The 14327-nt window shown below is 43.6% G+C and overlaps 1 protein-coding gene across 2 annotated transcripts in view; it reads right to left on the minus strand.

Moving 5' to 3' along the window:
- PRPF6 (pre-mRNA processing factor 6) overlaps window positions 1-14327 on the minus strand; it is a 50055-nt gene that overhangs the window by 2605 nt on the left and 33123 nt on the right. For both annotated transcript variants that reach the window (XM_085881804.1, XM_085881803.1), the window contains 7 exons: window positions 11140-11261; window positions 10675-10813; window positions 10366-10485; window positions 7774-7950; window positions 7475-7608; window positions 7255-7346; window positions 5471-5585 (listed from right to left, as the gene is read on the minus strand). In XM_085881804.1, the coding sequence (XP_085737930.1) occupies window positions 5471-5585; window positions 7255-7346; window positions 7475-7608; window positions 7774-7950; window positions 10366-10485; window positions 10675-10813; window positions 11140-11261 (899 nt within the window). The remainder of the gene's footprint in view (window positions 1-5470; window positions 5586-7254; window positions 7347-7474; window positions 7609-7773; window positions 7951-10365; window positions 10486-10674; window positions 10814-11139; window positions 11262-14327) is intronic.

Consider the following 14327-nt stretch of genomic DNA (forward strand, 5'->3'; position numbering starts at 1 on the left):
CTTCACCCAAATCGAATCAATTTGTCCGTGTCACACACCAAACCTGTCCACCAAGTTTCATCTGAATCCGTCCACAACTTTTTGAGACATCGTGATGTATTGTTATGAATCTGGAAGCCATGAGCACTCAATGTAAGGTCCTATAGAACAGTTATATCGGTAAGTATGTGTTTTTTTTTTAGTTAGGGTCCCCGTCCCTCGTTTAATGGGTGAATAAATGTACATGCGCTGTGAGTTATTTTGATAGTTAGGATTTTTACATCACTCACAACAACTACGGCTACTACATCTACAACTACAACAACAACGCCATCTTCGCTCTCACAGTGACAACCCTCTGCTCCCGGCATTCTCTGCGCGCTCGCTGGTATGCGGGTGTGTTCGGAATTCGTTCGGGGATGGAATTCCATTCCCAAATATGGTCATGACCGGTTTGCTTGGCTGCTCGCCAAATAAGGGAATGCGCCGTGTCCCACTCAATGAGAGCGGGCCACGATGAGCGGACTGAATTCCATTCCCAAATATGGTCATGAACCGGTTCGCTTGGCTGCGCGCTAAATAAGGGAATGCGTCGTGTCCACCCAATGAGAGCGGGCCACGATGAGCGGACCGCGCCCGAGAGCGACAAAAGGAACGGAGAGCAAATAATCGGGTGGATCTGCTCGAGCGGGTAGGAAAGAATCTGCGCCCCGTCTTCACGAGCGCATGTTCTGGTTCCTGGCTGATCCCGTCGCCGGCGTGCTCTGGTTCCCGGCTCATCTCGTCGCTGGCTTGGTCTGCCTCGGCTGCCCTTGGCCCGTTCGTGCCGACTGGTGCTTCAGGAAGGGGTGGACGTCGAGCCGCACGCTCGCGGCCAGGAAGCCAGCCACTTTCTCTTTCCTCAGCTCGACTTCCCTCCGAGCTGAAGGGATAATAAAGACCATTTTGGGTCCGTTTCTTTTGGGTGTGCATCTGTCTGTGGGCCCGTCATTAAAGTTGGAATTGTTTAAGTGCTTGTGTGTAAATTTGCATTCTCTATTAGTCGTGATCACTCTGCCCTTACGTGCTTCCCTCGTTTCCCCGATTACTGTGAATAAATACCCCATTTGTTAAATGTATCAGCTCGTTTTTGTGTTTCTTCCATTGACTTAGCATGGCGCGTGTTGGTGACTTACAAAGGCTGTTGCCGCTGCAAATGTACATTTGGACCGACGAGACTTCGGCAACCATCCATTCGGGTTGCGCACGGGTCGGGCACGCTAACGGCTCATCCCGTACGAGTGCCGTCGAGGGTGTGAATACTCGGTAGCTCTGTCCGCGTGGGTAATTAGGTATATTGAAGTTTCGCAATGAACCCTACCCCACGCAGTCAAATTATTGGCGATTCACGGTCCGGTAAGGGACCCGTACCCTCGGAGTTTTCCGAAAGGTACGATCTAGATTCCAGGTGTTCGGCAGAGTCGACCCTAGTGCCCCACCTAGCGGTCGTGCTCGCAGCCGATACCCGGCTCCGTAACAGTATATCAGTTTAGCCCCATCTCTCCATTCCATTGGGACCATACTCTGTACAAAGCGTCGGTGCTGCCGAAGCAGTCTCCTGGGCTATTGGGCACAATCCTGGACAGGTCACCACTCCGATGAATAATATTTGAATGGTTCAATCGTCCCAGAAGGATGGTACTCATTTTGCCGATCTCGGAAGGATGATAGGCTGAATCAACCCCACCAGGTATTAATTTAACGGCCCAGCGGGATTTGAACTCAGGACCCTATGATCCCAAGCCCACCATCCTAACCATTAAACCAACACCTATCTCTCAATGGTGAAGAATCACTGAAAAAATTAACGGATCCGGATCCAAATTCGGATCGCCACCAAAATTGAACGAATTCTTCCTTGTCACACACCCAATGTGTTCACCAAGTTTAGTCTGAATCTGTCCACAATTTTTTGAGATATCATGCTATATATTGTTTTTGGCCCTATCTCTCACTGGTGAAGAATCGCTTAAAAAATTCTTGCAGCCGGATCCGGTTTCGGATCTTCACCAAAATCTAATCAGTTCGTCCTCGTCACACCCGCAGCCTGCACACCAAATTTCATCCGGATCCGTCCACAACCTTTTGAGAAATCGTGCACACAAACAGACAGACAAACAAGCAAACAGGGGTGAAAATATAACCTTCCACCTTTGGTGTCAGAGGTAATGAAGCTATATCTATATTAATATTTTGGCATGCCCCTTTCTTTGTTCCACCATCAGATTTTTGTTACTGCATGAAATGAAACAAGATTTGGCACATATACGAATGATATTATTGTCTTCCTTAAGAGGCCCCTCAAAATTCGTTTTGATGCATTTTCACAAACTCCAACGGATTCCATTCAAATTTGGTACGATTATGGCTTTTGGTCCAACTTAGGTCATTGGCTATAAATTTTTTCCATAACACTTCCGATATTCGAAAAAAATCGATAAATCGATATCCCTTATGGGATTTTCCATTCAAATCCACTCAAGTTTAAGGCCTACGGGGGACGCAAATTTCCACTTTGCCCCGGGCGCTGTTTACCTCCGCTACGCCAAGCTGTTAGGGTTAGGGTTATGGTTTGGGTTAGTGTTAGTGTTAGGGTTAGCTACCCTAACACTAACCCTAACCCTAACAGCTAACCCTAACCGCTGACCCTAACCCTAACTGCAACCCTAACCGCTAACCCTAACCCTAACCACTAACCGCTAACAGCTATTCAGGAAATTTGCAAGAAAGCCCGGGCGACGCCAGGCTTTATTGCTAGCCCGAGCAACGCCGGGCATTACTACTAGTAGGTTTATAGAAGGCATACTTTTCTATGATGCAGCACTACTGGAGAGGAAAACAAGTGACTAATGTTAACCATCCACATTAGCAAAAGCAGCTGTGATTGCAATTGAGCCAATGTGTGGTACTCTGGAGCTTGCTGATGTGGTCATAGCAGCTACAGTCGGGGGTGCTGCATTACCTGCTGAGAGAAGGCCTGTGGAAAAATTCACCTCAACCAGGCTGAATGCCAAGTGTTACTGGAAATCGTTGTTAAAGACAAACGACAATGCAATGACACAGTCCACTGCAAAAGTGTCCACAGAGCCTTTGCAAATAAGTGTACAGACTACACCAAATGATTGACAGGCATGACCAGTTAGCATTGCTGCCTTGTATTGACACACAGGTAGTGGACAAAAAAAAAATGGAAACACCTGGATAAATGAGGGACACCAAGTATATCGAGAGCAACGGCTTCAACACAGGTGTGGCCTATGTGTTAATTAAGCAAATGACATCCCATCATGCTTTGAGTCATGTATTAAATGCTGCACAGGCCTGGTTGCCTATAATTATGGCTGGCATGGCTGCAAGAGGAGACGCCAGTGACTTTGAAAGAGATATGATTGTTGGGGTGCATTTGGCAGGAGCTTCAGTGACAAAGACAGCTCAACTTGCCAATGGTTCACGAGCAATGGTGTTTCAGGTAATATTGGCATGGAACTCTGAGGGAAAGACATCAACAAAGGGCAACAGTGTGCGGATGCAGGATGCACGTACTCCAGGATCATGATATCTGAACATTAATTTGAAGTGCAAGGCAAAGCAGGCGAGCAACTGCAGATCAATTGACTGTAAATTTCATCCTGGGGCACGAGCAGCCAGTTTCATCAAAAATAGTCTGCCGAGAACTCCCCAGAGTCGGATCCCAGAGTCGGGTTGCATTGCATAAACGTCACACCTGGCAATACAAATTTGTGAGTCCAGTGATGCAAAGAGCACAGCTAATGGACAACTGAGCAGTGGAGAAATGCGATATAGTCATGAATCATCCTTCACCAGGTTCTCGACAAATGGATGAGTGCATGTGTGGTGCCACCCTGAGCGGTGAACTGAACAACCCTGAGTGCTTGGTTCCAACGGTGAAGGGTTCTGGTGGTTCTGTAATGTTGTGGGGTGCATTTTCCTGGCATAGTTTGGGTGCAGTCATTCCCTCAGAAAGTTAATGCCAATTGCAACTTTTTGGTACTGAGTGATCATCTTCACCCCATGTTGCAGCATTTCTTTCCTGCCAGAAGGTGCGTGCGTCTTCCAGGATGACAATGCCCCTATCCACAGAGGGGGATGGTGGAGGGGAAGGGCGATGGTGGAGTGGTGGAGGGACGGCAGGGGGGGTGGTGGAGGGGAGGGGGATGGTGGAGGGGAGGGGGATGGTGGAGTGGTGGTGGGCATTGTGAAGGGATGGTGGAGGGGGTGGGCATTGTGGAGGAGGGAATGGTGGAGGGGGTGGTGGAGGGGAGGGGGATGGTGGAGGGGAGGGGGATGGTGGAGGGGAGGGGGGTGGTGGAGGGGAGGGGATGGTGTGGTGGTGGTGGGCATTGTGGAGGGATGGTGGTGGGTATTATGGGGGTAATGGATGATGGGGGATTGTGGATGGGGTAGTAGGGGGTGAAGGAGGATGGCACCCTGAAAGTTTTAGCATCCAAGGTGAATCCTTGGATTTCAGATCTCAGAGTAGATGAAAGTAGCTTTCAGAGTATATGATGAATCATGCATACATTCTCTCCACTATAAATAGATGGTGGTTCATTTGGCTTGCAGACATTTGTGTTGATAATACATAGTTAATTTCAGGTGCCTTTGTGGTAACTGGTGTTTGATTCACTGCTCAAATCACCTGTGCACATAATTATGCTGGTAGCTTGGGAGAGATGGTGTTGTAGTAGAGTGACGGTTGTTGCTTCCACTTAATCCTGGCAGAAAACCACAAGATCTAGCTATCTCTGTCGTTTTATAACAGTTCTCTGTAAAATGCTCCGAGCACAAAAGCGAACATTTTATAAGCTAGATCCATACGCGGGTATTTCCGACAAGCCTCATCCAATTTCGAGCAAACTTCGGGTCTTTCGACCATTGGTGTAGCATGAAACCATCTCAGTTTGTATTACTATACAAGCACCAAAGACGCATCGACTCAGCATGTTTGTAGAAAATCGAAATTATTTGCCGTTTTAGTTAAATCGCACCACGATGTTACCCAGAGACAGTACGGATATGACTGTCCACTTCCTGATGTGATGTCACAGGTAATTTCAAGAAGATTTTGACTTTTAATAGCAAATTTATCTACTTTCTAATTCGGAAATCGGAAAAAGACACATAATATCTATTTTGTAGGGTATCAAGGGAGAGATTAGCGTAGAGGTAGTCTGAACATTTGGGTTCCTCTTTAAGCATTGGGTGGGCTGATAAAAGCTCGCTAAAATCTATTAGGCTCTGGATCTACAGGGCCAATGGGTTAAGGCTAGTCGTCAGGGTTGAGGGTCCTCCCCCCCCCCACTTGTTGGTTTTTGGGCAAATCTCAACAAGTTGGCTTTCGACTATTCTGGACCCTGGTATTGGATGTTTCACAGAAGATCCACATGTTTGGGAAAATACAGTACTCTAGCTCTGCAAGAAACTCACTCACTTGCCAACAGCAAGGAGAACATGAGGGTCATGCTCACACTTCTTCAGTGCATCCACACTCTTGGTCTTGCGTTGCGGCCGTGACTCCAGGTATATGGCTTCTGCCCATAAAATGCCTGGCCACACAAATATAATATCACATAATATCATACAACAATGTTATCACCAATAACATTTCTTCATCAGTAGTTTCCATGTAACATAAGAGTCTTACAAGAGTTATGCAGCTGAGAAGCAAATCACAATTAATACACAAACTGCAGTGTGCGAGTGCAATGGCTAGACGAATAATCATTCGCAAACTATACTGGGTTTCATCATGACCTCTAAGAGGTATCAATTATTATCAACTTTGAAAACCAGAAAGACACACTCCCTTCGGGAGGAATCTGGGTGGATAGTGGGGAGGTGGGGAAAATATATTTTGTGTCATGGCTAATAATCCCCCATCTGCAACAGGGGTCAAGAAACCACTTACACTGTGCCATGTGTACAGGCGAAATCTTGGGAGGGGGGATGTGTGTGTGTGTGTGTGTGTGTGTGTGTGTGTGTGTGTGTGTGTGTGTGTGTGTGTGTGTGTGTGTGTGTGTGTGTGTGTGTGTGTGTGTGTGTGTGTGTGTGTGTGTGTGTGTGTGTACGCCCCCTTGACCTGACGTAAGGTAGAACCAGCACATATGCAAAATTTGGTGGAGATCGGCCCAGCCCTTTTTTTTATCATTTTCAGACGTCCACACATACACACGTACATACAGATAATTGCCTTAGTTTATATAGTAAGATAGGAAGAATAAAGAACATCATATGCTGAAACGTCCTTTTTAAATGTAACGTCCTTTTTTTGTAACGTTACTAACCGGCATTAAAAGCAGTTCTTTCTTCTAGAATGTTTCATGAAATGATTTCATTCTTTGCTCTGTTCTACGTCTAGACTAGGTTGATCTCTGGTGACATTAATGAGACTTTACATCCACAGATAGAGAAAGGACTCTTATCTAAATAATGAGAATGTCCCTAAAATGTAACGTTACTAACTGCGGAATTGCCCATAAGCGTATATTTTAAATTACATTTTGTACATATTAGCAAGGCATGATAAATCACAAGTCTGGAAAATTAATTACAAACTGACAACCAACAACACACTTTCCTCAGCTATATACATGTATATGTACATGAGGGTGGAGGTTATGTTTTCTCCCCTGTCTGTCTGTTTGTGAATTTTGTGGAGACATTGGGTGTGGCAGGGATAAAATAATTCGGTTTTGGTGAAGACCGGATCCAGATTCGAGAATTTTTTCAGTGATAATTCAACATTGAGAGATAAGGCCAAAAACGATATATACATAGCATGATATCTCAAAATGTTGTAAATGGATTCAGACAAAACTTGGTGGACAGGTTGGGTGTGTGACACGGATGAATCCATTCGATTTTGGTGAAGATCTGAATCCAGATAAGAGAGTTATTTTTTATTATCTAAGTGATTCAGCACCATTGAGAGATGGAGTCAAAAACGATATATACCATGATATTTCAAAAAGTTGTGGACGAATTATGACAAAACTGGGTGGATGAGTTGACTAGGTGACAAGAACAAGCCGATTCGATTTTGGTTAAGGTCCGGATCCGGATTCGGCCTATCAGTGGGATACAAAATGCAAACTGTTCAGTCTGGTGAAGGTATACGTTCTACCGCGTGTCGTTCTAGTTTTCAAAGTTGTTGTTCTGTTTGACTAAACAATTCCCGAAGTCTTCATGAAGCATTTAACAAAGACAAAGGATTACCAGAGTTTGGACACTCCTGCATGGCCTTTGCCATGAGAGTACTTGCGATGTTCTTAAGGCCTGCCCTGTACTCCAGCCTCACGGACTCCAGCCTGTGCACAATGACAAACAACAACATGAAGTGGTTATGGTTTTATCAGCAACAGTTATTAATGCCCATTTTTCAGCCAATCTTGTAAGTGTCCCAGGCACTCTCATAGCTCATAGATAGCAATCCCACCAGAGCTCAGGGTGCTGTGGATTCTTGAGACGAGCTTTTTCCAGGATGGCTCGAGCTCGCGTGAGTTGCCCGGCACATTCCTCAAGCCGAGACAGTAGAAGCCACAGAGGGGCCGACTGTGGGCATTTTTTGAGCTGTGAGGGTGGAGAACAGCAGAGCAAGTTGGAGAGAATCATAAACCTCGGTCCTTTGTTCAGTGAATGACAAGGTCTTCTTTGAATGTCTACCACTTATCAAACATCGAAAAAAAATTTTAAACAAAGTATTATCAAAACTAACAGACAGTGTAGCACACTTACCCCTTGCGAGTAGGACTGCCGTGCATCCTCGACATTATCCAGCTGCTGGAAAACCTGTCCTTTCATCATCCACAGCTTAGGAAACTGCTCATAGTGATGCAAGGCCTCATGGCACAAGTCCAGTGCTCGTGGAATGTTTCCGAGAACCCACTCCAGCTTTACGGATTTCATGAAAACCTGTGTAGACGAGATGCACAGTAATTGCTTAAGAAAATTATTTGAGTGAACTCAGATTATTGTTTGCTGGATGACATATGGTGCAGTTTTTTTGTGGAAAATATAAGACAAGAGAAGAGCCCACAGTCATTCAGAATGACCATTAAAAATGGAAAGAAATAAGACCAAAACAAGCATCACATAAAGACCAGACAAGGTGGGGTAGGCAGATTATGAAAATATGAAGGTGACTGAGCTGGCAAGGTTTTGATGCAAGCTTGGAGGTGATGCACAAGCCATGTGGTGTAATGGTTGACCAACGAATTGGGTCTGTGGGCTGAGGTTTCAGCATGCCCTCTGTTCAATGATCATTTTTTTCCATCCATCCATCCATTGGGACCACACTCTGTGCAGAGGCGTTGGTGCTGCCTAAGCAGTCTCCTTAGCTATTGGACACAATCCTGGACGGGTCGCCACTCCGACACAGGATACCAGCAAGCTGGCACTCATTTTGCCGACCTCGGAAGGATGACAGGTAGAGTTAACTCCACCTGGTATTAATTCAACAGCCAGGTGGAATTTGAACTCAGGATCCAAGGATCCCAAGGCCACCACCCTAACCATTAAGCCAACACCAGGTATATAATTTAATTACGAGGGTGAATACTTGGCTCCGACGATGACAACAATGATTTAAAAATAAGGGGGTTTAATAAATAATCAAAATGGATTGAGACACAAACAAGAAATCAATCAGTTGTTAATTAAAGAGAAAAGGGGTTGGGGGGGGGGAGATGCATGACAGACCCACTTACAGAGACATAAAACATCTTGTGACTGCCTACTTACTGAGACTACCTATCTCAAGCTAATCTTACACACACCAGATATGTGCAGAGAACGTAACACACAAAAGTGAAGACAGACAGGGAGGTAGAGGCAGGTGGCCTCTCTTTCAAGGGCCATGGTCTGTAGGTCTTCGCTTAAGGGCCTGCAGGTAGCTCGGCAATTGTGCAGCTCATCCTGACTGCGAGAGTTGGACTCGTTCTGCATCAAACCCAACCCCTCCACCCCTCTCCCACTTCCCCGCGTGTGTGCAATTTTCGGCCTCATCCTCCTTGTCCTCTCCTCCTAATCATCCTCAGTGAGCTCTTCACTCACAGGCCGCCACTCCCTCACAAACTGCATCGATACATACTCAAGGGCTACACTGTGATCTTTGTTTCTGCGATTTCTTTGTCATGGCTCTGACGTCACATGCCATCGGTCCTGCCCCCGATGGATATAACAAGTGTGTGCACCATTTCCTTGTAGCGCTTGGGAGATAACATGCGTGGTTATGCCATTTTGACCCAGCAAATGCACAGAAGGTAAGAATGCACAACAGGGAAAGGATTAAGACACCAAATACAGATGGATAAAGGGGAAAAAAACAGACATGAGGTTGATGGTGACAGGGAGCTCTCGAAAATGCACAATCCTGGCAGTTGCTAAACAGGGTGCTAAAAGATGCCTTATTGATTCTGAAATAATGACCGAATTAACCCCCAAGTCATTTTTTAAATCAACTATGATAAAACCTGATAACTAAAATTAAATACGGTACATGTCTCATTATTGTAGAAAGCAAGACAGCATAATTGGTACATGCATTTAAAATCAACAATTTAAACATTTTAGGAGAAATCTATAATTGTGTGTGCAACTGATAGGAATTTTAACCCTGACTTCACCCCCTCCTCCCCCATGTAGTTTCCCCACATCTATTTAATTATCCTTCCAACCGTTGCTGATCTTTATATGTAGCAACCTGTAACTGATTCATCAATGTGTACGTCTTCCCTCGGATGGTCGTTAAACTGGGCTTCTCATCTGGCAGCATTAGTCGGTGGACATTAAAGATCCCAGTGTCCTTCGCAGAGGGTAGTCGAGCTATCTACAGCACCCTGAATAAATTACAAATTCTTGCCCTAACCGACAGAGGGCATTGCATCAGCAACACTGCCGCCGTGCCCTCAGCAAATGATGCTACTCGCAGCCATGTGCTGTATTTGAAAGAAGATTTACCTACCCGTCATCCACTTATCTTCCATCTCTGGTGATGAGATTGTATCTCTGTGAACCTATTTGTTGTCTTGCCTGTTTCTTTCTACGCCATCTTCAGAGCAATGGCCACTCACCCTCTGTCATAATGCTCTTTCATGAGCGTTGTCAAAAATAAAAATGTTGAAACCTCATTAAACACACACAACAGGCTGTATCTACTGTTTCTCAATCAAGAAACAACAAAGAAGCTTATAATTGCCTTCTCAGCCCACAAGAGGATGAAATCCCCAGCCCTCTTTATCAGCTGAGTCATAGAATGGTGTCAGTGACTAAATAAGGTGAATTGAAAACCACAGTTCAAGAACATAAAAGAGGACGACAGATACTCACGCGTGCAGTCGGAGCCGAACTGCGAGCCTTAGCAAGCAGACGCCTTGCTCTTTCATCTTCGTTGTTCTCCGACTCAAGTTTTATGGCTGCGAGCCAAATCTCTTCACTATTAGGATTAGCCTTGCAAAAAAAAAAATTCATTTTTCATGGGTAACATCACATCCGGCAGACCCGGAGAGTGCGATTACATTAACATTTACAAGCTCAGATTTTGGTGTTTAAATGCTCGTTTTTGGGGGGGAGTTTTGCCCCCTTTTCTAATCCACTTCCTTTCACTTCAACCAACCTCCCCAACTGTAAATCCCTCACCTGGAAAGCTAATGCAAGGATGCTGCGAGCAGATGGAACATCCCCTGCCAGCCATTTGGATTTTGCTCCCATGAGCCACAGCACCTCTGCCTTAGGGCAGTGGGCCACAGCACGCTGTAGCAGTGCCTCGAGAGAATCCCTACCGCACACAAAACAATGCAATGTATTGGAAGATAAAATGTGACATCATTCAGAAATTAACTGTCATCCAACTGCGCTCAACCCAGTTTTCCCACTTATGCTACCTCTTCCCCATTTCCATTCCAAAAAAAAGAAATGCATGCTCAGGGTGTTCAAAAAGTTATACAAACTATGTACAATAATCCACAGTACAACAATGTCTCTCAATGTGATTGCACTGCATCTATTCTCTGTACAAGCTCCTCCATGAACTTTGAACTAAAAATAGAATAAAAGACAAAAAGATTTCTCCAGAAAGCAGGGTTGAAGCAAGTGAGGAAACACCTCGTGCCGTGATTCTTTTCAAAGTACGCAGCACGCAGCCACACGCTTTTCTTGCTGGGAAATACTTGTAAGGCATACGCGTAGATAGCCCGGGCACACTCCAATGCACCATGCACTATGCACTGTTGGATGGCACAGAATAGTGGTTAGTATATATATATATATATATATATATATATATATATATATATATATATATATATATATATATATATATATATATATATATATATATATATATATATATATATATATATATATATATATATTTTTTTTTTTTTTTTCAGGTTTTGTGAACCTTTGGTACTGAAACGTATCGTAATTTTTGGCGTACATGTCAATACTTTTTTCCATGAAGTCCGAGTCTTGGCTTGGACTCAGAATCGACTTGTCTATGGTTCAACACAATGAATTGCAGAAATGGGAAAAAAAGTTGCAAAGTGTGATATTTTCTGAAATAAACTATGTAATAAATTGTTAATTTAAAACACTACAGAAATCATTGCCTGGAACGTTTGCCGATTGAGTGAGTAATGAAGGTACTATAAAGTATCAGGCTTGGTATCGCGGGTTTGGGATACTCGGGTCCTGAGTTCAAATCCCGCTTGTTCCCGTTGAATTTACACCAGGTGGGGTTGACTCAGCCTGTCATCCTTCCGAGGTCGGCAAAATGAGTACCAACTTGCTGGGATGATTGAGCCATTCGAGTATCCTGCGTCAGAGTGGCGACGCCTCCTCGGCAGCACCAACGCTCTGCACAGAGTAGAGATGGGTGGATATAGTACTCTATTGTTTCTGTACAGATTTTTTTTTCCTTCTGCCATATTTTTTCACTGCTTATTTGCTTTAAAATTTGTTTTCTCAGTAATCACTTGAACGATTAGTCTGGATGCAGAACTGGAATTTTACCAGAGGTGTGTTTTGGAGTACATACACAATATTATTGCAGATTCTGGTAACATAGACTATACTAACTCAAATCCGAGTGATACCACTTTGTCACGCTTGAGCAATTTTTTTTGGGAGCAAAATTCAAAACGGCCACCATCAAAACCGTTTTTTGGCCGTAACTCGGCCAAAAATCAAACTATTTTCAGCCGTAACTATGCCCAAAATCTATATGAACCTGATTTAAGTGGTAAACAGTATATTGTATTGTATTGTAACAGTATATTGTATTGTATATATTTATTTCCAACAGTACAGTTGAGTAATACAATGATTAGGTAACTACAAACTATAATTAATTATATTAACACATAACCAAATAAACGTAATAAGCAAGGTTTACACAAATTTGACACAAATTCAAATCCAAAAAGGGGTCTGTACATGTTATGAACTATGAATACACTGATTGGTTGCTGATGAACTTCTTTCATTCTGCTTTCACTCGATCTCACATACAAGACAGCTGCATTAATCAAATAACTAGTGTTCACTCAAGTTCCACAGCTTCGCTTGCTGATACAGACTTTGTTTGGTCGTTCTGACATTCCTCCATACCATGGCAGCCACAGAACAATGAACAGGAGAGCCTGGCGGCAGAGCAACTACATCTATTCGGTGCACAGGGTCGCACTGAGCTGCACCCACACCTGATCATCTTGAGAACATTATCAGGAGCTCTGATGACATCCGGAGGCAGAGACACGGGGAGCAACATGCTCGACACTTCATGTGACCATCCATGACTCGTTGGATCGATCAATGGTGGGTCTGGATCTAATGCAGCCCGCCATATTGCTGCCTGCAAGTGCGCCCTGAGAACGTGTTGGATGAAAGCCACAGTGGTTGGTGGTAGAGTTTTTAACTCTGGTGCTGATGTCAGCTTCTTGTTAGCCATCTTTGAAGACCAGACATCAAATCGAATAGCTGACATGTCTTCTGTTTCCTGGGATCCATAGCAAGCAGCAAAGAAGGCAGTTGCTTAAGATATGACATCTGGTAATTCTGCATCAAGATCACCAAGATAATTTAATTGATGACCATCTTTGAGGTGTTTCACAATTGTGCCTTTTCCGATACCCCACAGGTAGGCAACTGCGTCACATCCAGACACCACATGTGCTGCCAGAACTTGGGTGACAATATGTGCATGCTTCTGCACTGTCGCCTTGATGTCAACAGACGATCTGTCATGACTTGTACCAGCCATCACAAGGTTGCATGCCAGTTCCTTCAGTTGGTAAAAATGCAACAGCAATATGAATACATCTGTGTCGTCTGAAATTACCCGGATACTCGGAACTCCTGATGAGTCTTGTAACAGGGTTTCTAGAGCGACATGCTACCCATCACCTCTACGTTTGCTCGCTTCTACAATGGTGTTGAGCCTTTCACGTCCAGCTACACTCATTGGCTGTTTACTGGCACTGCATTTCATGCGACTATTGAGCAGGCAAGAAATGTTAAGCTGTGATGCCATCGTTCAGTTCAAGTGGATTCAAGATCACAGCTGTCGAACGTTGTCACTAGAAAAAGACAAGCAGAAATGTTCAATTGTTGTTAGATCAATATAATGCAAAACAATCACGAAATAACTATCTCTTATATTAATTGTTCAGAAAGTTAAACACCCCGATGCATTCTTAAATGGAAGACATTTACAAGTGGTGATGAACAAATTAATCATTTCATTTATTTGTAAGATACATGTATAAAAAAAAAATAATAATAAAATAAAAATATCAGAAAACCTGTTCCCACCCTGTGTACTTTAAACATCATCAACACAAACGGTTGCTATGGTATCAAAACAATCATGATATGAAGATACAAAAACGTCTTGCTTTCAAAAGAAAATTGATTAGTCTACTGATAACAATACTTTACTGTTAATTAACACACAGTTTTGCATGTTTCTTTAAAAATATCCAAGCATATATAACTTACTTGATCTGTTGACACAGTTCATTGATCTTCATGGCAGCCATTTTTTGTCACAACTGTACTGGGGAAAAACTGCTCTGTGAAAAAAATTTTTTTAACACTTTTCTCGCTATACCATGAAACTGAATTGGAACTGTGCTACAGCTACAGTATATATAAACACAATAAAAGTGCAATAAAAGCACATCAGCAACCTTTCAGTGTCTTCATCGTATGTACCCTTGATATTATTTGGCTCAAGCTTTATCGGTCTAAACTTCAACAATTGGTCAATAATTTATTACAATTTTAGTCAA

The sequence above is a fragment of the Eptatretus burgeri genome, chromosome 5 (assembly GCF_056783735.1).
Source record: "Eptatretus burgeri isolate ZD-2024b chromosome 5, Ebu_testis_v1, whole genome shotgun sequence".
Classification (NCBI taxonomy): domain Eukaryota; kingdom Metazoa; phylum Chordata; class Myxini; order Myxiniformes; family Myxinidae; genus Eptatretus; species Eptatretus burgeri.